Source organism: Manacus candei, unplaced genomic scaffold, assembly GCF_025592945.1.
Source record: "Manacus candei isolate 608988 ecotype Guabito, Panama unplaced genomic scaffold, ASM2559294v1 h1tg000081l, whole genome shotgun sequence".
Lineage (NCBI taxonomy): Eukaryota > Metazoa > Chordata > Aves > Passeriformes > Pipridae > Manacus > Manacus candei.
Genome location: NW_026138129.1, coordinates 7,569,750 through 7,595,401, shown reverse-complemented (window position 1 = coordinate 7,595,401; position 25,652 = coordinate 7,569,750). Strand labels below are relative to the sequence as shown.

At 38.9% G+C, this 25,652-nt stretch overlaps 1 protein-coding gene and 1 non-coding gene across 5 annotated transcripts; both read left to right on the top strand.

Annotated features, from left to right (window-relative positions):
* The first annotated feature begins 166 nt into the window (after positions 1–166).
* Positions 167–22,872, top strand: LATS1 (large tumor suppressor kinase 1). Of its 4 annotated transcripts, none has more exons than XM_051811213.1 (8): positions 167–231; positions 4,231–4,739; positions 7,874–8,024; positions 9,790–11,318; positions 15,936–16,518; positions 17,523–17,705; positions 17,960–18,066; positions 19,286–22,872. In XM_051811213.1, exons 2-8 carry the CDS (start codon positions 4,389–4,391, stop codon positions 19,802–19,804), a joined length of 3,423 nt encoding a protein of 1,140 aa, XP_051667173.1. In that variant the 5' UTR covers positions 167–231; positions 4,231–4,388; the 3' UTR covers positions 19,805–22,872. The 4 variants fall into 4 exon arrangements, with proteins under 4 accessions (XP_051667173.1, XP_051667175.1, XP_051667174.1 ...); XM_051811215.1 differs by having other exon boundaries at positions 169–231; positions 4,234–4,739; positions 7,874–8,009; positions 9,793–11,318; XM_051811214.1 differs by having other exon boundaries at positions 169–231; positions 4,234–4,739; positions 9,793–11,318.
* Positions 22,873–25,333: 2,461 nt separating this feature from the next.
* TRNAG-GCC (transfer RNA glycine (anticodon GCC)) lies at positions 25,334–25,404 on the top strand. Its single transcript has one exon. It is a non-coding gene; the product is annotated as a tRNA-Gly (tRNA).
* Positions 25,405–25,652: the final 248 nt, after the last annotated feature.

Below are 25,652 nucleotides of genomic sequence, written 5' to 3'. Positions count from 1 at the left end.
TGCCCATATCCGGGCGGCTCCGCGGCGGGGACACCGACAAAATGGCGGCGCCGAAGTGAGCGGCCCGAGGCGGCGGCGGGCGCTGGCGGAGGCACCGAGCGGGCGCTGCGGCATCGCCGAGGGGCGGGCGGAGGGAGGGAGAGAGGGAAGGGCCGCGGCCGGTCGTGGCCGCGCGGGCGGGGCCGAGCTCCGGGCGCCCGGGGCGCTGCCGCCGCCGCCTTCTCGCCGCAGGTACGGTCCGCGGTGTGGCGGTGGGGGCGGTGGCGGGACGGGGGCGGTACCGAGCGCGCTCCGGCCCGGCCCGGCCGGGCGGTTCCGAGCCCTTGTCAGGACGCGGCCGTGGCAGGAGCGATCTCGGGTCACGGCCTGGGGCCGGAGGGGCGAGAGGAGCGCAGGTGTCCCAGCAGGACGTTCGGGATACTCATCCCGACGATGAAACCCTCCTGGCCTGCGTGGTCCTTGGGAGGCTGGGTCCTGCAGCGCTTCAGGAATGACCTCGGTGCTCGCCTGAGCCACCTTGGTCCTCAGAATGTTGGTCCTGGTAGTGTTAGCCGCAAAAGTCGCTCTTAGGTGCGCCTGCAGTAACTCCTGCTGCCAGGAATACGTGTGCGTAGAAGAGCTGTATCCTGTTGAAGGAGATAGCAGAGCGTGAGAGATGAAACAAACCGAGCGAATGCACAATGTTCACCCGGTCACTTCCAGCTCAGGCTTCCCTGGCCGTATGTAGTTCTGTTTATGTGCTATTTCAGGGTCCAGCTTTCTCCTCATTCTGTGGAAACTTTTAGCGTTGGAAGTGCATCCTTTGGCAAATTACTGTTAGAGCTCGATGACCTGAAGAAGAGCTTCCTTTTGTTGGTTTGAACCAAGCCCCCTACAAACTTAATTTTATGACTTCCAAAGTCTTGATTGTTCTCTTTTTCCCTAGCAATAAAGTGTTGTGATTATATATAAAATAAGATATTAGAATAGGTACATGAGAGAGGGTACCAAAATAGATTGATATGTGACATTCAATACTTACATGTGAATATGAGTAATTAAATTATATTCAAAACTTTTGGAGATAAGAAATGCTAGAGTTACATTATAAAGCTGTGTATTTTTCCATTAGAAAATCTTGGAGGTCACTGACAGTTGTTTGCAACCGTTCAGGAATCATAAAATGGTTTGGGATGGAAGCGAACTTGGAGATCATCCAGTTCCAATCCCGCTGTTGCGGGCAGGTATGCCTCCCACTAGACCAGGTTGCTCCAAGCCACATCCAACCTGGCCTTGAATGCTTCTGAGTTTTCATTCAAACACTTGTTTTTAAATCCAGTCTTTAATGATTATAGTGTAAAAAAAACAAGTTGGGGTTTTTTTCCCTGCAGTTGACCTGGAGAAGAAAATGCTTTATCCCCACATTTTGAAAATAAATTAAAGATATCATTTTTTAAACTCCTTTAGGGAAGTGGAGAGTTGCATCAGCAAAGACATCAGCATTAACAAACAAATCATTTAATGACACAACACTGCGAGGGGGAATAGACATCAGTTCCCTTGGATGCAGTTGGTGTTTGCTAGTTAGAAGTACAAAACTGGAATCCATTTCTTATTCAGCAGTCAACACTTTCTTGCTTTAAAATGTGTGCAAATGTCTATTAGAGGAGGTGACTTGTGAATTTTGAGGTTCATATATAGAGCAAGGTGAACTGTAGTAAATCTTGCTTTCTGGAGGACCAATTTAGTTTGATTTCTGAGAATTAAGACTTAGTTTCACATGCACATCAACTGCTGATACCCACCAGTGCTGCCAAAAGAAACAACCCACCAAAAAAGTTACTGTTTATTTGGGTAAGTTCCTTAGCTTGGTTCACACTGTATGGCCTTACAAACAATTATGCTGTCAGTGGTAAGTGGTGGGAGATAAGTGGCCTGGCTGGTTTACACTGCTAAAGCTATGCTGCTGCTAAAAATGTAAATGAAAGTGCAGCTTTATTTTCCAAGGCTGCTCCTGATTTATGGTTTACATGTACTGTTAATTTAGCCTTGATTTCTCTTAGGAGTATTAGATTTGACTATCTCAGCTATCCAAGGTGTAATCATAAATGAATATTGAAATACCAGATAAATATGTAAAATATGTAGGTGTAAAACAGCTATTTTCTTTTAAATTCCGGGCCTTTGGAATTTGTTAAAAGCAATAACTCATGTATGGACACTTTTTTCCGCTGCTCACTGGTGTATGTGTAACACAATACCAAGTGTTTTTGCCTAGATTATGCTGCCAGTGGTGGAGTAGTCATTACTCCTGACTGAATTTGAACTGATTTGTCTGATGATCTTGTCCTTATTCGGTGAGCACTGAAGAATTACATGGTATTGGACCATATGAAAAAATAGTATAACTACCCCATTACACTCATTTAAGGTGTCAAACCTATCACAGGGCAAAGAAAGCTTGTGGGTGCAGTTATACCTCTTAAGATTTAGATAGTTTTATAAGAGAAATTCTGTTATTTCTTAAATGATTCTCAAAGGAGAATGGGATTGAGCGTCCGTTGTGTTTCTTTTTGCAGTCCTCATTTATGTATTACTTCCCAGCTTTCAGGTTTTATCTATATATCAGTAGCATGTATCTTTAATTTATACAATATTTATGTCGTTTGCGGGTTCTTCTTCCTATTAACTTGTCATTTTCTTCCTCAATCACTGAATCATTGATTGTTTTATGACAGTGCAAGTATTATAGAAGTGAAAAGTGGATGAAGAATGACTTTTTTTGTAGACTGTGTAAATTTATGTCTAATTTATGTTTAATAAATTAATTTATTAATTTATGTCTAATATAATTGATTTTAATTAGACTGTTTAATTTATGTCTAATATGAGAAGCACTTATCAACACAGTACTTCTTTAAGAGACAGAAGATGCTTGCAGATGTCTGAATCCTCAAAAATAGTCCTTCAGAAAACAAGGAATGCAAATTTTTAACACTTTGAGAAACAGAAACAAAATAAGAACGTTTCAATGTTGCTAGTTAGACATTGCATGATAGTAAAGCTGAAGTGTGAGTTGAGCTTTACCATTTTAGTTGCCTTTGAAGAAAATACAGTGCTAAAATATTAATTTTTTTTATCTTGCAGTATCTTAGTAACTGATCTTCCTCTGTGAAGCAGTAGAGACTGAAAAGGTTTTATTTCATGATACTCTAAAGAGGCAAATGCTCTGTAATTTCTTCAATGTTCCACTCTGGTTGCTCTATCCTTTGCCATACCAGTTGCAGTACTAACTAGTGCCCGGCCTGAATGCAGAGATTTGAGTTCTCTGCAGACACAGGGCTCTTTCCCTGATGAGTCAGTGCCTTCAAAATGCAAACGTTTTTTATTTGGCTTTTGGCAGAAATTTCTGTTTCCCTTACCAAATGTCATAGCTATGCTAAGTGAATTTGATGCTTAAATTGTTAAACAATTTTACAGTAAAAAAATTTGATTCAGTTTGCTTTGTTGCTTCCCCTGCTCTCATCTTCCCTTATGTAAAATAAATTTTAAAATTACTTAACTATTGACAAAACCTGATTCAAGGAGACTCGAGCTGAGACTATGACAGCCCTAGAAAACTGAACCCTTAAACAGATTTAAATGGCAGATGGTACAAGAAATCATAAAGTCGCATGTGGTGAGCTAGGCAAGTGTTTACTTTTTACATATGTGACTGCTGAAGAATGGATAAAATCATTGTAATTATGTGCTCTTACTGGTGTACTCCATCTATTTGTGGAGCTTGATGTCAGAATTGTTGAACAGCAAGGGTATTTGGTCCATATCCTGGCTAAATGGGTAGTAGAGTTGGCACTTTTGGCTATAAAGGTGTTGATGAAGAGAATGAATGTAGTTGACAAATGGGGACAGGACACAGCGGAAAGCAGAGGCAAAGCAGCAGTGCTGGGGTAGCACACACAGCAACAGTTCATATCTGCTCTTGAAAGCTTTGTCCACCATACAGAGGAGTTCCTCTTTGTCCGTGCCCTTTGCAATTCAGGACTGTTCAGACTTAAGGCACCTAAAACGTTTGTTGCTAAAAGTCCAACACAGTTTGAGTAAAGGCTGCCTGAAGAATTTGCTTAACAGGCTTTTAGTATCTGTGAAGGAAGTGCTACATGTGAACATTTCACTACCACCAAAGCTACATTGTGAATTTTTTTTACTGCTGTATATATAATGTGATTCTTTTTTGTTTTGTTTTGCTAGCAGAAATACCGTTTTGGGTTGTGATGAGCTCCAGCACTACAGGAACCAAGGTTTCACAGTGAAGAGCCACTGCTTTCACAAGTTCTGACACCAGCCAGTCTTCCTTGAATTCTGGTGTGTGCAAGTCCTTGGTGGAGGTTGCATATATACATGTTTTCATGAAGAGAAGTGAGAAACCAGAAGGCTATAGGCAAATGAGGCCTAAAACTTTTCCTGCCAGTAACTATACTGGCAGCAGCCAGCAGATGCTACAGGAAATACGAGAGAGCCTCAGGAATTTACCTAAACCCTCCGATGCTGCTAAAGCTGATCACAGCATGGGCAAAATGTTATCTGAAGATCCTAGACAAGGTCGAAATCCTCCCAAATTTGTAACATATCATAAAGTTTTGCAGGAGATAAGAAACTCACTTCTGCCTTTTGCAAATGAAGCGACCTCAGCTGTCAAAGGAACATCAGAAGTTAATCGACAAATGCTGCAAGACTTACAGGCTGCTGGCTTTGATGAGGTGAAGTGTTTTATTTTGAAGATTTGGTGTTCTGCTAGCTATAAACTATTAGTGTGGGGTGGTGGTCAGGGAATATTTGAACAGCTTGACAAGCAAAAGAGCTTCTTCAAAATCTGATAGGTTTCTGATTAGGGAATGAAACTGGTAATAGTGAGGGATGTAGAAGAGGAATAGAAGGATTTAGAGAGGCTTGGTTGGTTTTTTTTTTTAAGCATCTTGTGCAGATTGTTCTAATGTGATAGGTTGTTTTAATTATATAATTATAGTCAGAAAGGACTGGACTCTCTAGAACATGGATTTTGCCTCTGATACTCAATGGAATTTTGGATTGCATTCATTTAAAACAGATTGATGCAATATGGCCATTCTAAATTGAAAGGCAATACCAAATACTTTGGAAATTAATCTGAAATGTGGTTTCCAGGAAGAAAAAATGAATACATTTATAGTTCCTCTGTTTTTACTGGGACTTGCATATCAAAGTAAATCACACTCGTTTTCATGTCTTCTGTGTAAACCTGGGTACAAAAGGAGATTAAAAAAAACCTAGCAAACCACTCATCTTTCTAAAGGAAAAAGGCACAGTACCAGACAGGGATTAACTTTACAGGAGTGTACTGCTTGCAGTAGAGACCAGCTCATGAGTTCTGCTGTCTGGGATGCTTTGGTATTTACAGAGAAGATCTACCTCTACCAAGAGTGAGCTGCTTCAAGAACTGCCTTTTCCTCAACAATGTCCCAGTGTCAAGTGTTGATAGTGATTTTTCATGTTCCTTTTGCTTGATCAAATACACAGTCCAGTCGTCTGTGTGTCAGGAAGAATGGAAGGATTTCATAATGATAAATTATTTTTGCAATGATTTGTGCCTGCTCTCTGGTTTGTTGCTGAGGTTGCTTTTTTGTTGTTGTTGTTGTTGTCGGATTTTGGGACAGCAGTGGGGGGGTGTGCATTTGTTTTTTCAAAGTGGATCAGTTCTTAGATCCATTTTTACAGATTGAACTTGCAGTCATTTTTGCAAACTGAAGTTTGTGGTATGTGGCTGGATAATAACCCAGGAAGGTATCTTAAGTTTGTATTTTTGTTGGATCCTTTGTATCTTGAAGCCTTTTGCTCCTGCCCTTTGTTCTTGGATGGAACTGAGAATTCCCGTGACACTTTTGATTGTATGGAGCTTTTTTCAGGCAGAGCGCCAGGGAGAGCCGTTTCTGCCGTGTGTTAACCTACAGTTGCATTGCCACAATAGCCCATATGGCACTGATCCATGTGTGCATTAGGAACAGATACAGCTGAAGTCAGAAAGCATTTTTCTTGGTGGGAAAGTTTCAAAATGTATTGAATTTATGTTTTACCTTTTACTTTTTAAAATATATTAAATGTCACAAACATTCTGGTTATTTTGTCCCCATTTCTCAGGTAGTAGATAATATTCAGGGTTAAAGTGGAACAGATAGATATCAATCAGTATCAGGTATGTCTGTACATAGATTTTTTTTTATATATATGTATAATAATTCAGGTAGAATGCTGTTCATGGTCTTTGGGTTTTGTTTGGTTTTTTTTTTAAACAACATCCTAAATAGCTTGCTGGTAATCTCTTCTGCTTATTATGATTCAAGTTCAGTCCTCAGAAGTTCTGTGTAAGGTGATACTCTTTTAAGACATTGAATACTTCATGTCACATAGGTGACCAAGTTTTTTATGCTTCAGCTAAAGGAGATAGAGATCCTTTGACTCTTACTCAGATCCTCTGGTTAGTGGAGAGGGAATTAAATTTTGTCTCTTAAAATATTGCTGGTTTTGTACTTTGACATTCTGTGAGTCTTTATGGCCCGGTGATGTGAACTTGCTAATTTGGGTCTCTGTATTGTAGAATTACTTGGCTAAAAAGACAATAAATTTGGTTTTGAAGCTGATTAAGAAAAAAATAAAGTCATTAGGTAGAAATTAATGATGTATCCTATAAAAATATATTCAATTTGAAAATTAAATACCCTGGACGACTTAACTTTCCATTTGCACAATGATCAAATAGCTTACCAGTGCTGAAAATGTACTTCTTGCCGCAGATAGTCTTGCCTATAATAGTAAAAGTGTTGCAGACATAACTGTCTTGTGAAGGAGGTATGAGATCAAAAGTTGTATCTGATTTTTCCAACAGTATCAGCTGGTCAGCTGGTAAAGATTGGGACAACCTTATTGTGTAGGTTTTTCTATTTTAAAATCCTTTTTTAAGGTTCTGTTTTGTTTACGGAATGTAATTACTGTTTCTGAAAGTTGTAGGTAATTTTGTATGTTTGAGTGTTAGAAGTGTACACAGGCATAATGAAAGTATAAATGTGGGTTTGAATTTGGGATTGGTACTAAGTGCTTCCCTTCTGAGCCCTCTTTGGTGTCCCATTAGTTTGAGTAGGAGGTGAATGCTGTCGTATGTTTGTAGGTAACGGGTTCAAACATTGTATGAACCGAAATGATTGCTTTGATATGACAAAATATGGCCATAAATCTTTAAAGTCAGTGTGCTTAGCTATAGGGAGTTATGCTGTGGGTTTGTCTCAAAATTGTTGGGTCAGCTGTACAAATCCCATTCAGTACCATCTCTGGAATTCTGCCTCTGTTGCTTGACCTTACCTCATTCAAGTCTGTGGAAAAGTCACTGGAACATAATACATTTTATGTTGACTGAGCTGGGATTGTCCAGCAGATCAGAACTTGTGTTTGGATGTCTAAGATCACAGAGCCTAAATCTACCACAGAAAGAATAGAGTTTCTGCCAATAACATTGTCTTCATCAGGAACTTAGACTGGAAGGGACCTCTGCCCATTCTGTAACTAGCTGCTACCTGGGCAGCGCGCAGCAGTAATAAATGCTGTTGTATAAGCAAGCTGTTGTACTAATAGCAAGATGACAAGATTTACATCAAACTGCAGTGCTTTAACACATTAACTTTTTTCTGAACATCCAGACTATTTTGAAGAGTCTGTTGTGGGGAAAACATTTTAAAATTAGTTTGAAAATGATTGAGAGAAATCGGTTATGTACTTTGGTAAAATTACTGGAGGATGTTTGGCTAAATAACCATGAATTTTTGTGATTTTCTTGTAAATTATTTTTTGTATATAATTTTCTCTTTAGGATATGGTTGTACAAGCTCTTAGACAAACTAACAACCGTAGTATAGAAGCTGCCATTGAATTTATAAGTAAAATGAGCTACCAGGATCCTCGTCGGGAGCAGATGGTTGCAGCAGCAGCAAGACCTGTAAATGCAGGTATGAAACCCCCAGGTAGGTGTTACCCCATGGTAACTCAGTAACTCACTGAGTGTATTCTTCTAGATAAAAAATATAGTAAATTCTGCCTTTGTGTGCTCACAGTGCAACAGAGATGCTGAGATACAGGGAGTTTTGCCTTTAAAAATCGCATTTTAAGCATATAATGTAGTTCTTCTAAAAGGTAGATCCATTTGACATGAATTTCTTAAACATTTGTTTTTATAACTGCATGGTTTTATTATGTGTAGACAAGGAATGGCATTCAGATCTCATTTTAGTACTTTTTGTCCCTCATTGATGTAGTGCCTGTATTTTGTTCTCAGTGTCAGATAGAAATCAGTGGTGAGCCTTGAATTCTTATTTTAATTTTTTGTCTCTCTTCACACACTCACCCACACAACAGCACTATGTATGTGTATTTTTGTGTACATATGTGTATTTATATAACATATGACTACAATATTTGTATTTTAGGATGTTCTATTTGCTTAATTTTCTGCTTGGTTCCAGATTTTGTTTGTATCGTTTTTAAGGCAGACTTTTTGTTTTTGAAAGTGTTAGAGGACAGGCTATAGCTTTAGTAACAGAGTCAGAATTTTGCCGCTTGCTATTATTGCTTTCTTTAAAGATGGAAGCACATTTTTAATACATCTTGGCCTAAAGCAAGGGTAACTTTCAAATTACCCAGCAGAAATACTGAACTTTTATTTGACTAAAGTTGGCTGCTGAGCTGCTGGCTCTGGAATTAGATTTTAAATTAACAATATAGGTATGAGGAAAAATTAGTAGTCAAAGAGTAGCAAAGAGCGGTGTCATTGTCATTTAGTCTGTTAAGAGGATTAGTTGGTGCTTCTGTGAAGCTGCTAGCTAAATGCCACCATTTAGACACAATTTTCATTTTTACTTGCGAAGGTTTAGTAATTTACGTGTTCTTTTACTAAGGATAGAGTGACTTTCAGCAGTTACAGTCCTGTATGTGTTTACACTTACCTTAGTATTAACATTGCAAAAGCACAGTAAGACTGCCTGCACTATCAGTTCCTTGCATACTGTTTTGTTTATATGACACAAAATAACATCTATGAAGTAAATAGATAGTAGAGTTTTATTCTCTAAGTTTTGCTTTCCTACAGTTTTAATTCTTGCCTGTCTACAACACTTTTACTCATAACGACATAACTTTTGAAATTAAAGTACTTAATTAAATTTTGCATGCAAGGAATATAACAAGTCTGGATGAACTATATGCACACAAGGGTGCAGGCTGCTTGATTTTACAACATTCACTTCCATTTTAGTTTAAGAACACTAAATGTCTTGTAAACATTAAACTGGAAGGGATAGCAACGTAACTAAACATATTTTTCTGAGCCATTACTTTTTTTTGCACTTGTGCTGAACGTTCTTATGAGTGTTTCTTGTACACAAGATTAAAAATACATTGTGTGCCTAATAATTTTGCATATTACCATTTGTTCAATTAAAATTTGCATTTTTACTGAAGCAAAATGCATTTTCAGACAAATTATTTCTAAAGACTCTGATACTGTAGTTTCAATGCATTTTTTGCTCTTACATGTCTATTGAGCATATTACCATACCGTGATGTGTATTACTAGACAGACAGAATTTTTCATGTGAAGTACACTGGCTTATGTTGTGTCAGAGGTTTCATGTCCTTTTTCTGTAGCAATTAATGCAGAAGAACAAAATTTTCAAAGCGGTAAATGTAAATAATTTCTAATAATATAAATGCTGTGTTTTCTTGTTGTGAAAGCAGGGGCTGTTCAGCAATCAGTTAACCGCAAGCAGAGCTGGAAGGGTTCTAAGGAGTCCCTGGTTCCTCAGCGGCACGGCCCTTCCCTGGGAGAAGGTGTAGTTTATCGCTCAGAAAGTCCCAGTTCTCAGCCTGATGTAGGAAGGCCATTATCTGGGTCTGGCATTGCGGCATTTGCTCAGGCTCATCCTGGCAATGGACAAAGAGTGAATCCCCCACCTCTACCACAGATAAGGAGTGTCACTCCTCCTCCTCCACCTCCTCGAGGGCAGACACCCCCTCCAAGGGGAACTACTCCTCCACCTCCTTCCTGGGAACCAAATTCTCAAACAAAGAGGTACTCTGGAAACATGGAATATGTGATCTCCCGTATTTCTCCAGTGCCACCAGGAGCGTGGCAGGATGGTTATCCACCTCCACCTATGAATCCTCCACCTATGAATTCATCCACGCAGAGTCAGAGGGGCATGAGTGCTGTCCCCATTGGCAGGCAACCAATAATCATGCAGACTTCTGCCAACAGCAAATTTAGTTTTCCGTCAGGGAGAGCTGGAATGCAAAATGGCAATTGTCAGGCAGAATTCATAGTTCACCAGAATGTGGTGTCTGGGAATTCGGTGAGTCGCCAGCCACCTCCATACCCCATGAATTCAGCTAACAGGCAGAGTCCCACAGCACTACAGATGCAGGCAGGAGGATCTGCTCCTCCTTCAGCGTACACCAATGGGAATCTTCCTCAGGCGATGATGGTGCCAAACAGAAATAGTCACAACATGGAACTTTACAACACAAATGTAGCTGGAATACCCACCTCCTGGTCACAGCCTTCCCCTGTGCAGCCGCAGTCATCACCTGGCAATGGGCACGACATGCCTGCATGGCAACCCAATGTTCCCGTGCGGTCAAATTCTTTCAACAACCATCATGGCAATAGGCAAAGTCACTCTGGCAGCTCTCAGCCTTCGGCCACAACAGTAACAGCCATAACACCAGCCCCCATCCAGCAACCAGTGAAAAGCATGCGTGTGTTAAAACCAGAGCTGCAGACTGCCCTGGCACCCACTCACCCTTCCTGGATGCCACAGCCCATGCAAACTGTGCAGACCATTCCCTTCTCTGAGAGCCCATCTACAAATATGGGAGTTATGGCTCCTGTCGTGGAGGCTCCAAATTACCAGGGCCCCCCACCACCTTACCCTAAACACTTGCTACATCAGAATCCTTCTGTCAATCTGTATGAGGCAGGACCCAAGCTCAACAAGGAGGAGCCACCTCTTTTATCCAGGGAGGATGAGAATGAAAAGAATTACGAATGTGTTGATTCAACAGATAAAGAAAAGAAACAAATCACAACATCACCTGTTCCTGTTAGAAAAAACAAGAAAGATGAAGAAAGAAGAGAGTCTCGCATCAAAAGTTATTCCCCTCAAGCCTTTAAATTCTTCATGGAGCAGCATGTGGAGAATATACTCAAGTCACACCAGCAGCGTTTGCATCGGAAAAAACAACTAGAGAATGAAATGATGCGGGTAAACTCTTCCTTCTTTCTAAATCTGTGACTAGAATTGTTCCTACATTGATTTTAAGATATATATCTTAATTGTAGAATGTTTAAATAGTATAGATAAATAGAATATTGTGGTAAATTGTGGTATTGAAGTCTATTTTTAATTTTTTTATTTGAGATATGGCAAGTTCTTCAGTGCTTAAGTAAGTTTTTTGCATGTCTAAATGTAGTTTATCTGGCCTGTGTACAGTAAGGCAGCAGAAGCAAAATAATTGTTACATGAAGGGAGATTCATGAGATTCATGAGATACATGGCTCATAGCTTTCTGTTATGAGTTCTATTTAATCCTGATTTCTTAGTTATATGCAATATTTTAATGATTTTCAAAAATACTTTTTTTTTTAAATAAGCACTACAGGTACAAGCAAAGCAGGGACAAGTGGTAAGCCGGTTAGTGCATTTATATAGTCACCCAAACAGTGATATTTTTTACATTCTGCTGTTTGTTTCCAGTAGTGATAGTTTTTTTAAGTTAAAATAAAAAAATCATTTTTTAAAAGTTAATTTTTTTTTAATGAAAAAGACATGGTATCTTTTGCCTGATTATTTTATAATCCAGGCTGTAAATGCATCTGTTTAAACAAGAGGCAATTGAATGGGGTAATAAAACAACGGACATCAACAAAAGCATGTAAAATGTTGTACCTGCCTGGAGTCGGTCATCTAGTTCTAGTATTTCAGTGTTCAGTTAAAACAAATTAAAAGGGTAAAAACTGGAACTGATGTCATTTCAAAAGAGCAAATAGTGAGACGCAGTGAAACTAAGATTTGCAGAAAGATAAAATTGAGATGTCACATAAATATTTCTTAACAATTGCAGTTGAAAGTTTGACATAAGTATGATGTACTTTTTAATTTATTCTATCAGAATATGTATTTGGCTTACACCACTTTCTTGACATGCTGTTTTTTAAATGTATTTTCTTACTATTTTGAAAATTCTTACTTTAAGCTTCAGTCTTTTGTGTTTGCTTAATCGTGAATATGTAAATGTTAGCAAGATTTCATCCTGAAACTCTTACTAGATCTTTATTCTTAGTCTTCTCTCTTTCCTTTTTCACTTCCACTAACAGCTGATTTAAACTGTTAAGGTGTGGGAAGCTTTCCTGAACTCTGTAGCCTCCATCCCTGTGTAGACAAGTAAGATTCTGAAGCAACAGTGTTTATTAAGAATAGCATGATTCCTTTTTAGAGGGCTTTGCATGCAATCCTGCATCAAAATTAAGCATGAATTCATTTTGGCTATTTTTGAGTACTTAAAAGTAAGATTATAATTAATGTTGATTTACAAACTTCACTTTCCCTTCTTACTGTGTTGTGTTCTGTATAAGTATTACTTATATGAAAGCACTGATATAACTTTTCATATGCATTTAAAGCACCCTAGTAAATGTATTTTCTTATATGAAATGCAATTTATAGTATTTATGCTAGATTTAAAGCTGGGATGTTTAATTACAGGCTGAAGGGTGGGAAATGGGCTATTGCGCTGCAGCAGACCTCTACTTTTTTAGGAGAAGAATCCCAAAACAGTGAAGTATATTTTGGATGTTCATGAGAAGGAGAAAGGGAAACTAGCTCATTATCTATTTTCAGAAAGTTTAAAATTAAGCAAGTACTGAATCCCTTCTTTTCTTCCCTTTGGTAGGAATTTTTGAAAGGAAAAAAAAACCCCAAATGCATCCCTATGGAAATACCTACCTTCACAGAAGGTTGTATTTCTAGCACAGGTGGCATATTTCTGTGCTTTCAGGTTCCCTAGGGAATTGAATGGAGCAGTCTCAGAAATATTTAATTTAAATCCGTGAATCTGGCCAAGAATTATGCTAGATGTCTCTGCTGCAGAGAGCAACTTAAGTCATCTTTTAAAGCACAGCAAGATGAAAAGGGACCAAAATGAAAGCAAACTGCGTGATAATACAGAGCAATTCAGGAGGCTCTTCTGTCCGTCATTGTCTAGAAATAACTGGAGATGTATGCACAGAAGAGTTTGTGCAGCTGGTGAAGTTGCTTAATTTTTGGTGAATGCTGAAGCTGAGGAGTGTTTTAGAGAAAATGCAGCAATGCAGAGAGCAATGAATTTGTAATTAACATTTGGTTTAGTGGATGACAGGAAAACATGAAGATGGGTTGAGGGAAGAGATGACAAATTGCAGTACTTGGGTTGGTCTCTACAATAAAACTGTTAGAATGCAACAGCTAGAGAATAGGCAGTAGAAAGTAAGCTACAAGGGTTTTGGAGACTCTTATTTGTATGTCTTGCAGTGATTAATTACTGTATTGAGTCTCCTCATGGGGTTTTGTTGCCATCTAGGTTATATTCTTTGCTAATTTTGTAACTGATCATTGAGGTTCACTTTGTGTGCAAGTGAGTCTGTACTGAAGCAGACTTCAGGTTTCAGATGGGCCTTGAGAAGGTGACTCGTCGTCGTCTGAACTTTTAACAGGGTCAGGTCTTCAGTTGTCTTCTTGACATTTTTGTAAGTCTTCAAAAAATTCTTCCTTATGTGTTGAAATGGGCTTTAAGCATGTTCATTCACAGAAAACTTGAGATGTTTCTGTCCTGGAAGACAGTGCCCAGATATTCCTGCAGGAATGTGTTGAAAAAGGTTCAACTCCCTATTTCAAATAAAAAAATTGTCTATTTTGCACATCCAGTCTTTAAACTACTGCTACCCAGTCCTAACTACTGCCTATCTGATGTTGACAAAAAATTTTGTCTCAAAATGGAGACAGCTTTCCCCATTTAAATTTTACTGAATTCATATTCCTTGGGCAGTTTGTTGGGGTAGACAAGCATTTTGTGTGCATTTTTCTAGTTGCATCTTCTTTGGATCCATTTTTTATTTGATGCCTGCAAGAAATTTTATGTGTTTTAACAGTATTTTCTTTAATAGGTGACATATAGTAACTTTTGAAAGCATTTTTAAGATACTGAGTGATACCTAACTGATCTTTTCTCTTACCTTTTTTCTCAGTCAAATCTATTATACTTTGTTTCAAGTTACATTGTAAGTTAGGCAAAGCAGAAGTCATCTATTAACACAGTTTATACAGGCCTAAACTAGTTACATAATCCTAATGGTGGTCCTGAGTAGTGTTCTGCAGACAGTGTCTCAAACATTTGAAGCATTAAGTAAGGAGATGGAAGCAACAAGATTTGGTATCAAGAATCAATAAGCTGTGACAATAAGAAATTGAAAACTTTTAGAATAGTGCTTGATTACAGTTGTGATGTTTGCAGGGATTCAATTTGGCCATGTTCAATTTTAGGATCAGAATGTCCATGAAAAAATAAGGGAATATACCCTAGATTGAACTTGGAAATCATTGCTGTGGGATAGTGATTTCAAGCCAGGTAGGCAGATAAAATAATTGAGGTCCTATGAGAAAGGGAGCATATAGTACTTAGAAAACGCTGTCAAAAAACAAAAGAAAGATTGAACATGAAGCTTTGGGGGGGAAGTGTCGTGGAAAAAAGAATATAAAAAATTGAAGACAGATTCTACTGACATTAAAACAAAAAAGAAGAGAGAGTCTGATTCCAGGCCCTGAAATTTAGCAAGAAAAATGGCACTGAAATTGAATGGCACTTCAAAGGAATTGAAACCAGAAGAAATACACCAGGAGGCACCCAGGTTGTAGTACACTGAGAATGCTCAATGTGGTTCTTGCAGATAAGGGTTTCCACGTTGTAGGTGATGAGTTGCATGTGGCCTGTGAGTGTTTCAGCTGTCACAATGTTGGTGGTGTTGGCCAGAACACGAGGGATGTTCAGTCAAGATAGGGGTAGGTATAGAGATGGGAGCCAAGAAAAGCTACTGTGGGGAGGAGTGAGCCACTTCAAAGAAAGTGCTCTGCTCAACTAGTTGGTGTGGAGAGCAGGAGTGAGAGTGTGAGCAAAGTCCTGTTAGAAAGGGCTGGGTTATGTGATAAGAGAGAAGATCAGGTCCAGGCTTGTAGCAGAGGCCCAGGCTTGGTGTGGGCGGATAGTAGGAAACAGTGCCATGTGGATCTGGTTTGTGTAGCTACAGAAGGAAGCATGAGAGTGAGAGAGTTGCCTGTCCTCTCCTGCAATTGAAATTCCACAGCATGGTCAGGAAGTTTAGTGACTTCTGCTCTAGCTAGTCTGGAGAGGGGCTGCCTTTCCCATGGCAGCATCAGCCCTCAGCAGCTTACAGCTCCTAGGCGTGTCTTGGCTCCCTTTAGCTCTACAAAGAGAATCAGGGAGGCAGTTGATGCACACTGTTACTCTGATAATATTCACAGTAGTTTTTATCAGTGGTTTGTAAATTACCCTTTCTCTCCTCAAGAATGTAGTCCCTTCTCAAGAACCTTCTGGTGCATGGCACCTTATGCATTTTGCTGTTGAAAATAATCACGTTTTGGCTTTTATCACTCCTATATGTTTTTATAGAATCCTAATGTTTAAAACAAAGCAAAACCCCTTTAAGTATTATTTCCTGTGCTGTGTATTAAGTATTTGGTTTGCTTTGCCTAAGTCTTGTAGTTATGAGAAGACCATCAAGAATTAAAAGTACTGTTAATTCTTCGGATATAATTCTGTTTGCTGCACAGGTTGGATTGTCACCAGAAGCCCGAGATCAAATGAGGAAAATGTTGTGCCAGAAAGAATCTAATTACATTCGACTAAGAAGAGCTAAAATGGACAAGTCAATGTTTGTAAAAATTAAAACCCTGGGAGTTGGTGCATTTGGAGAAGTTTGCCTAGCAAGAAAAGTGGATACTAATGCTTTATATGCAACAAAAACTCTGAGGAAAAAAGATGTCTTGCTTAGAAATCAAGTTGCTCATGTTAAAGCTGAGCGGGATATCCTCGCAGAAGCTGATAATGAATGGGTGGTTCGCCTGTACTATTCATTCCAAGATAAAGACAATTTGTACTTTGTAATGGACTACATTCCAGGAGGTGATATGATGAGTCTCCTGATTAGAATGGGTGTCTTTCCAGAAAATCTAGCACGGTTCTACACAGCAGAACTGACCTGCGCAGTTGAAAGTGTTCATAAAATGGGCTTCATCCACAGAGATATTAAACCTGATAATATCTTGATAGACCGTGATGGTCATATCAAATTGACTGACTTCGGGCTCTGTACAGGTTTTCGATGGACCCATGATTCAAAATACTACCAGAGCGGTAAGAGAAATATAAATCTTCTTTGTAAGGGATTACATAATAACTGAATAGAAAGATGACTGTGCTGTTTCCTTTCTGAATAATAACGCATCTAACAATACGTCTGCACACCATACAAATTACAGAAAGCAACATTTAGTATGGGAGGGTTCCAATGTGAGCAGTGATTCCTTAAGGGAGAAGGAATGAGCTATGCTGCTGTAAGTTTTTCCCATTAGTGGCTTTTGAAATTTGGAGAGAAAATCACAGAGGTAGCAAGATAATTACATAGGCAACAGCCCCAACTCTGTTTTGAAGATGGGACTGATGTTTTAAATGTAATTTTTCTTGAAAACCTTACCCCAAGTTCTGAGTGTCTCAGGTACTCCTTTTAGTGTAACCTGTTGATTTCTGACTAGGTTACAGTGGGCTTTTAAAAATCCCACTTGATTACTTAAAACAAAAGCTAAAAAAAAGAGGAAAAAAAGTCACAGTTCTGAGAGTGGTAAAATACAGATTTTGTGATAACCTGTTTTTAATTTTCAAAAAAACCCACATAACTTCAGAAACAATTTTTGAATTACTTTTGACTAGTTTCTATCAAAATATCATGTATCTTAGGCCAGACTGTTACACAGTCTCTGGTGAGAAGAAAAAGATTTAATCTGATTTTATTTTTTGCTGATTTAAATATTGGCTGGTTTATGTTTGCATAAGAACAAGAACAGTATACATCCTGTACCCCCAATGTGGTTTTGTTAAGGAAAAACTGAGACTATATGAAACTTGATACTTTCTCTAGTTGTGTCGAAAGTAAGCTTAAAAAAGTGTCCTCAAAAGTTGGTGGTTTATATCATAAACAAAAAGTCAACATCCAGATGTTGATGGCTGTTGTAACTCAAGTGTTGAAACTGAAACAGATTCTGTCGTGTAACGAGGGATGTTAACAGATAAAGAAGATTTCATATTGGATAAGAAGTAAAGTACTCATGCTCAATTTTGCCATCCTTCTCCCTCAATTACAGGTGATCATGCACGACAGGACAGCATGGATTTCAGCAATGAATGGGGTGACCCAGCGAACTGCAGGTGTGGAGATCGGCTGAAGCCGCTGGAGCGCAGGGCTGCACGTCAGCACCAGCGCTGCCTGGCCCATTCCCTTGTTGGCACACCCAACTACATCGCTCCAGAAGTGTTGTTGCGAACAGGTAACTGTACTGTACTGTACTTCTGTACTGTAATCGTGCTGCAAAGCAACTGATACTCAGGTATCTTGCTTCACCTTTCTTACACTGCCGCTTTTCCCAAGTATATAATAGTTTAACAAAAAAAGAAAATAGTTGTTAATATGGAAATCTTTAAAAGTGTTGAATAGAGTTCTCCTGTGAAATTTTGTACTCCTAGAAATCCAAGATTAAAATTATACTGAGGCTTTGACTACTTCATTTGAACTTTATTTCAGGTTACACACAGTTGTGTGACTGGTGGAGTGTTGGAGTAATTCTCTTTGAGATGCTAGTGGGGCAGCCTCCATTCCTGGCACAAACCCCACTGGAAACACAAATGAAGGTAACTTTAAAATTCTGGTACTAACAATCTGAAAAGGCAGGCTTGAAATTTACATGAGCTTTCTAATTTGTATTGCAAACAAAGGTGATGTTTGAGAGTGCTGCCTATCCAAGCATATTATAAACTAACTAGATTGTCAACTTTATGTTACTGTGGAGGTGCACTTCCTTTGTAAAGGGATCATGTTTGCATCTTTTATCTCGGTATAGTAAACATGCCAACTAAAAACCACATTTCACTTCTTGTATCTATTCCAGTTATTATTTCCACTCCTCTCCTCTTTTCTTCCTCTTTTCTTCCTCTTTTCTTCCTCTTTTCTTCCTCTTTTCTTCCTCTTTTCTTCCTCTTCTCTTCCTCTTCTCTTCCTCTTCTCTTCCTCTTCTCTTCCTCTTCTCTTCCTCTTCTCTTCCTCTTCTCTTCCTCTTCTCTTCCTCTTCTCTTCCTCTTCTCTTCCTCTTCTCTTCCTCTTCTCTTCCTCTTCTCTTCCTCTTCTCTTCCTCTTCTCTTCCTCTTCTCTTCCTCTTCTCTTCCTCTTCTCTTCCTCTTCTCTTCCTCTTCTCCTGTGTCTCGGTGTTCTTTTCCCATACTTGGCTTCCATGCCTGCTTACCTGCAGAGGATTTCCTTTGGTGATGTACCTGCAGGTGCTTGGCATGGAAAGGTGGACGAATAGCAGATGGTTGTGCTTGCTCAGAGTTACTGGCAGCTTGGAGCCATTGGTTCTTTCCTTCCTGAGCCCCAGCTGTTTCAGAGAAAGCATCAGGGCAATCTTCTGCAGGTGTCATTTTTGCAAGATTGCATTCAGCTTGCAAGATATTAGTTGGCTTAAATGTAGTGTAGCATTGATTTATTTTTTTTTAACTTTAAATCTGTTAATTTTACAGTGCATCATCTAACTCAAAATTCATCTGCCTCACCTTCTTTTTAAGATTGTAAGCCATGTGCCTAATCTCAGGTTCCAGGTGCTGGATTTTATGGGATCTTCATTGTTTTATACCAGGGGCATCCCATGCCAGACTCTAATTTAGATTTGGATTATGCTAGATTTCCAGACAAAATATTCCTCGTGTTTCTGAAAGAGCAGCTCCATGTTTTCCTCTCTAGTGTGAAAACCCTTAGACATGTTGAATGATTTCTTTGTGGCTGTTTGTTTTGTTGTTTTAATCTGTTTTTTCCTTTTTATGAAATTATAAATAAATAATACCTCTTTTTGTTTTTAAGGTTATCAACTGGCAAACTGCACTTCATATTCCACCTCAGGCTAAACTGACTCCAGAGGCCTCCGACCTTATTATTAAACTGTGCCGAGGGCCAGAAGATCGTTTAGGCAAAAACGGTGCAGATGAAATAAAAGCTCATCCATTTTTTAAAACAATTGATTTTTCAAGCGATCTACGGCGACAGTCTGCTTTCTACATTCCCAAAATTGCTCATCCTACAGACACATCAAACTTTGATCCAGTTGATCCAGATAAATTGTGGAGTGACGATGATAAGGAGGGGAACAGAAATGATACCCTTAACGGGTGGTACAAAAATGGAAAACATCCTGAACATGCTTTTTATGAGTTCACCTTCCGAAGGTTTTTTGATGACAATGGCTACCCATACAACAATCCAAAGCCCATTGAGTACGAGTATGGTAGTTCCCAAAACTCAGAACAGCAGTCAGATGAGGATGATGATGATGATGAACAGGCAGGTAGAGGAGTTCAGAGCCGTGATCTGGTTTATGTTTAGTAGAGGAATAAAGATCAAAAAGTAAATAATCAATTTTGCAGCTATACCTTTTGAAAAGTCTGTTTTAAGAGACGTGAAAGAAGATTGCTACGGTAAATACATGCACACTTTTTTGGAAACACTAAAAAAATTATGTCTTCTCCTTCCCTGTCAGTACATTTTGTTTCCCCCAAATACAGAGAAATCCTCAAACATTAATTTATTCCAGTGATGTTAATTGTTTAATTTAGAAGATATTTGATGTTAGGTGAAAAAAATATCACTTGAATTTTGTTATTGGTTCTCTGTACTCTAAGTACTCAAAATAGGAAATAGTGACTTTTTTTTCCCCTCCCTAAGATGATGCCTGGTATCTATTTGTACATATATTGAATAATTTTAGAAAACAGTTCTCTGCTTCAGAATTTTTAATGACAGTTTTTCCATGCATTGACCAAATATAAAACCTACTTTACTAATAAAGCTCTCTGATACATTTCTGAAGAGGAAAAAAAAAAGGCTGCTGTACCGTCACTTCTCACTGTATTTAACCTAATTATTCACAGTGTTGGAAAAACTGAGCCATCTATCTGGTGAAACATTTCCAGCTACTGTTTAAGTGGCCTAGTTCTCAGCTTTGAAATAAGAAAGTGTCAGTCTCGGCTATAGGATGATTGTAAGATGATAAAGCATTAAAACTAGTATTTTATTAAATAGTAATTGGATTTGACATTAGTAACAAAGTAGCATTTGACTGGTACTCTCAAAGCAGAACTGCTCACTCAGAAACAACTTGATTGTCTCCTGTCATCAGTTATCCTATAGATAGAAGAGGAAAAGAAGCTTTAGAAAAAACACTTTCTGAAATCTAGTTTAATTTTCTGACTACAGCCAAACTGTAAAGTGTGTACAGTGCTGCTTGAGTTGGAATTTTTAGTTTGAAAAATAAATTTTAGACTAGTGTCTTTATTATAAGTTTGAGATAGTAATGGAAAAGGATTATGGCTTTTGAGGCTGTTGTTGCGGAGACCCGTTTCACTTGGCTGGAATAGTTTTCCTCCTGGTCACAGAGACAGTAAGGAGAAGCACCGTGCACCAGCCTATCTGAGCCATCAGTACAGTATCGATGGTCTGTCACAGCCCAGTTCAGAACAGAATTAGGAACTTAGAGCTGTGTCTGCTGCCTTCTGCGTTACTCTTCCATAATTTCTGGCAGCAGCTGATCAGGTATCCCCTTGGGTCTCATGGTGGGAGGGTACTGAGGCTGTTGAGGTGACTGGGAGTACAGACAGTAGCATCCCCCTAAGCAGCCTCCCGGAGACTAGATGGGAGTTACAGGTGAGAGGCAGAAAGAATTATGATTTTATCTCTCTCCTTCTTTCTCCTAAAGTTAACACAGTGGTAAAGAAAATGCACTATTTTTAGTAAACTTCATGTCTTTTAAAACATTTCCTCCTCCTTGGAATTGAATTCCAATGGATAATCTCATAACATGCCTGTAACGATTACTGCTTTTTTAAATTACTACTTGTGCCATTGCACTGGCATTGCAACTATCTAAACATCGTGAAATTGGTGTTCACAGCTATTCTTGCAGCAAACACAAGTTATAGCTTACTTTTCTCACCAAGCTGGTTTGTTTATTTCTGGCCAGTTTGTTCTCTTTGTGTGCTCCAGTGCAGTGTCTCTCTTTGTGCCAGTGCAACTGTCTATAGTGCTGTCCTAAATACTGGATCAGTGAAAAAACTGTGTGGTGTTTAGCATTTGGAGTTTCCTTTCTTGCGTGTTCATTTGAACCATCCAGTTTCTAGTGTGGTCCATAAATGATTCATATCTGAGGAAGGTCTGAACTGCAGCAGTTGGCAGCGAGGAAACTTCTTAAACATACTTGGTCACAGGAGAAAATGTTTGTGGAAGTTCACTCCTCTACTGTGAAGTGCGTATAATTGTTAGAAGGTGGTTATGAGAAGTTGTTTTCTCAAACAAGTAGTAAGTTACTTTCTATAATGAAAATGAGTTTGCAGTTTAATAAAACAATTCCTGTTCTGTCTGCCTTTTCCACAGCTGTTGAAATAGAATAGCTTTTAAGATTCATTTCATTTAGCTTAAATAATATAAAATGGCTGCAGTGTGTAACTACTCCATTTTATATATTATGTAAAAAAGATTGCTTTTCTTGTAAATAAACTTTAAAGATTACCTTCCTTCATAGTAAGTATCCCAGTAAAACTGGTCTACTTGTCTTAGAGTAAAGTGTAATATATTACTGGTTAAAGGTAATTTAATCAAGCTTGCCTCACCATTTTTGAAGTGTGCAGAGAAAATAATGTCAATTCTTCATTAAATTGACTCTTAAAGTATATTTCTCCTCTGCCTGCACTGTACTATGGTATATTCCTGTTTAATACTATTACTGGTCTTCAACCAATTTAAAAATAAATTTTAAAAATATATAAAAAAGGGTCCTGTAATGGCACCATTGTTCTATACAAGCAAACCCAATTGCTTTTTTTAAAAGACATCATTAATTCTTTCAAGGACATCTGCAAGTACTGAAATCTTAAATATTATTTTGCCTTTTTAAACAAATACATGAAAAGCTCATATCTTTAGAATTTGGTAGATACTTCTGGTATTTCCTAACATCATGTGTTAGAAGTTGTAATATATGTTGTTTGAATTTTGCCACCTAGATGCTGCAGTATTATGTATTTCCTTGCAAAAAAATACGGTTTGTTACAATCCATGTTCACTGAGAAAATTAGTTACACGTAAATGTTGTCACAACTCTCTAACATTCTCTGCCTTACCCATGTTTTGAAACTTCACGTTTCATACATAGATTCAGAGTCTATTATAGAGATTCTTCGTAGCTGCTGCTTAAAACATGGGTGTTTTCACTGGTGACCTATGATGGGGATTGGTTTGTGCAGGCAGTGAAGAAGAGAGGCTCCTACCCAGCAGCTGTGGAATTCTGCAGTAAGTTTTAGTTCAGGTTGCTTTCACTTTGTAAAGCATGAAAACCAGATTCTCTTTTATGTGCCCTTGTATACATATTAATTGTATTTATAAAATGTTCTATAATCCTATAACTGTACTGTAAATACTATTTGATATTCAGTGGCATTCTATCCTCGGGCAGGCCCTCTTGCTGTATCTTTTCTATCCTTGATTTGTAATAGAAGTCTATAGAATATATGGCTAGAAAGTCTCTTTGAGACTGACTTATCTTCTGCTGTTGCAAGGCTGTGAGTGGGAATGGTTTATTTAGACTCCTTTTAATATTATTCAGCTAACAGGCAGTGCAGTGGGTGCGTTCTTAGATGATGATGCTGTCACTGAAGATAGAGGTAGGCTTTTGTTTCAGATGTCATCGGTGTTTCAGATCAGACCTTTAATCTGTTTGCTTTATTTCAGCCAAAGCAAAAAGATGATAAATTGGTTCAATGTCATAGTAAAATGTTTGAATGCCTTAAGATGCTCATGAGAAAGGCACTATTCAAGTTTACTGATTTATATATATCTATATAGATATATATAGACATATTCCATGTGTGTATATGTATATATATATAATGTCTTTTTTGTATTATAAGACTGTCAGTTCTTTTGGATTCTCCAATTAAATACATAGACCACCGCACAATTCTGTTCATGCAAATCGTTCTTTTATGCTGTGTCTGGCAGGTAAACTTAACAAACTTGCATTATCTCATGGCCCTAGAAAGTTATTCAATGCTCTTTTGAGTATTCTTTACCTGTCTCGGTCATGACATGGGCATCCCCTTTTGCTAGATCTCTACATACCTGTAGTCCAGCTACATGTGATCTCTGAATGCTTACTTGGGATGTTTGGGTCTTAGAGGGTTACAGGGTGCTGGCTTGGAGCATAATCTCCAAGTCCCCTGATGTTCATATGAAAAGAAAGGGCATCTTTTCTGGTTGCTTTTCTAGTAGGTACACTGGAGCATCTGTACCCTTTGTCCAAGAGTGACAGGTTTCCAGTTTGTCAATCTATGCCCGGTAGTTGAGAAGCCGAGACTTCCTTGCCTCTGTTGACTTAACATACAGCATGTGTGTTTCACCTAGGGGACAGGATGTGACTGAATGGTTGCATTGACCCTTCTTAAAAGTTACTAGAGAAAGAATTCCAGCACTTGTGAACAGCCTAACTGAATTATCGCCTGCTGGTAGTCAGTGACTTTCCTGAGTTTTAGAAACTGTTTTCTCAGAATCAGTTTCTGTAGCGGAACACTTGCTGGAGTAATAAAAACCACAATGAATCTTTATAAGAAGTGAAAATCAAATTCTTGTTTTGGCTAAGCAAATATGAAATGCAAACACTAGTTGCCCAAATGCATTTCTTTTCTTTCCTTCTTCACATCCGTCTTCCACAAGTCCCTTTTATGCTGCAGCAGCTTTACTGTCTAACAACAAAATGGTGCAAAGTGTAACAGTAGAGATGCTCTTGTACTTGGCAGTCACCTCATGTTTGTAACCTGTTCTCAAAAGTATACATTTTGATGTTCAGGAGTTCAATTTATTGGAGCTTTTTCTGTGTCCTCTGCTGCCTTTTTCATCAAAATAAGTAAATATTTTTAATTATTAATTATTGTTATTATTATACATACATTATGTATCATAAAGCTATTCCTTGAGAGAATGACAACATATCACAGCTTTCATCTGTGTTAGGAGGGGAAATTGTCCTTGAGAAAATCCCATTCTTTAATTGCACATCTCAGAGTGCTAGTGGAGAAACCAGTGTGTTATTGCAGAAGACTACATTATATCCTAATTCTTCTATGTTGGGGAGGAGGGGTGTACAGCACATTTTTCATTTATTAGCCACATACAAAGAGGAGGAGGGAAATCCTTCCCGCTCTCCTCAACCAAGTGATGTGATACAGTAGCACTTCGAATTTTAGAAACTCATCAACATCTTTCTCTGCCTTTATAGCTAAAGTAATGCAGAAATTGTTTTAAACTCGGACACTCGTTAAAGGGATAGACTAAAATTGTCAGTTTAAGAACGGGTAAAAATACAAGAGCAAGAAGAGTAAGAATGGATGTGATATAATTAATTAAAGAACGACATAATGTTGTGGGTCTTGAGTTCACCCTGAAGAACTGTCACAAACCTGCTGCATTGTGCCCAACCTTTAGATCCTATTTGTTGCTAAGCAGCTGAGTCTATTTAGACAGGTGAGGAGGTACTGCTCCATCAGGGACACTCAAGGGCAGTTTCCTGGTCTTACTCAGCTCGGCAGCTGGCTCTTCTCAGCACCGTCGGACGCGTTTTCTTCCCCGAAACAACACCCTCTATTAAGAGTGTGAAGAGGTAGAGACGAGTCACAGACAAGGAACATGCGAACAAAAGTTGGTGCGTGCCGTTCACTCGGCAAAACCCACATTTGTGAGTTATAGAAAGGGGATAGATGAGTGAAGCCTCTCCACCCACCGCCGCGGGATATCAGCCGGGTGCGCTGGGGCGGGCAAGCCCGCTCTCGTGAGTTTCGAGTGACGAATGCACGATCATCAGCATACACAGCATTGGTGGTTCAGTGGTAGAATTCTCGCCTGCCACGCGGGAGGCCCGGGTTCGATTCCCGGCCAATGCAGTTACTCTTTTTCTTCCTGCTTTGTTTCTCTCCGCCTGATTGTGTTTCTTTTTTTCTCCCTTTCCCCCCCTTCCTTAAAGTTTAAAACCAAACTGGTTCATCGTTGTCACTAATAATGCTCAGACACCGACTTCTTGCCCCCCCGGCCGGGCAGACCTTCACCCCCGGCCTCGCCGGGCTGGAAGTGACGCAGCCGGATTTGCCTTCAAAAATTGCCGGCGGCAGGAGGGGGAGGTGGCGGGCAGGGC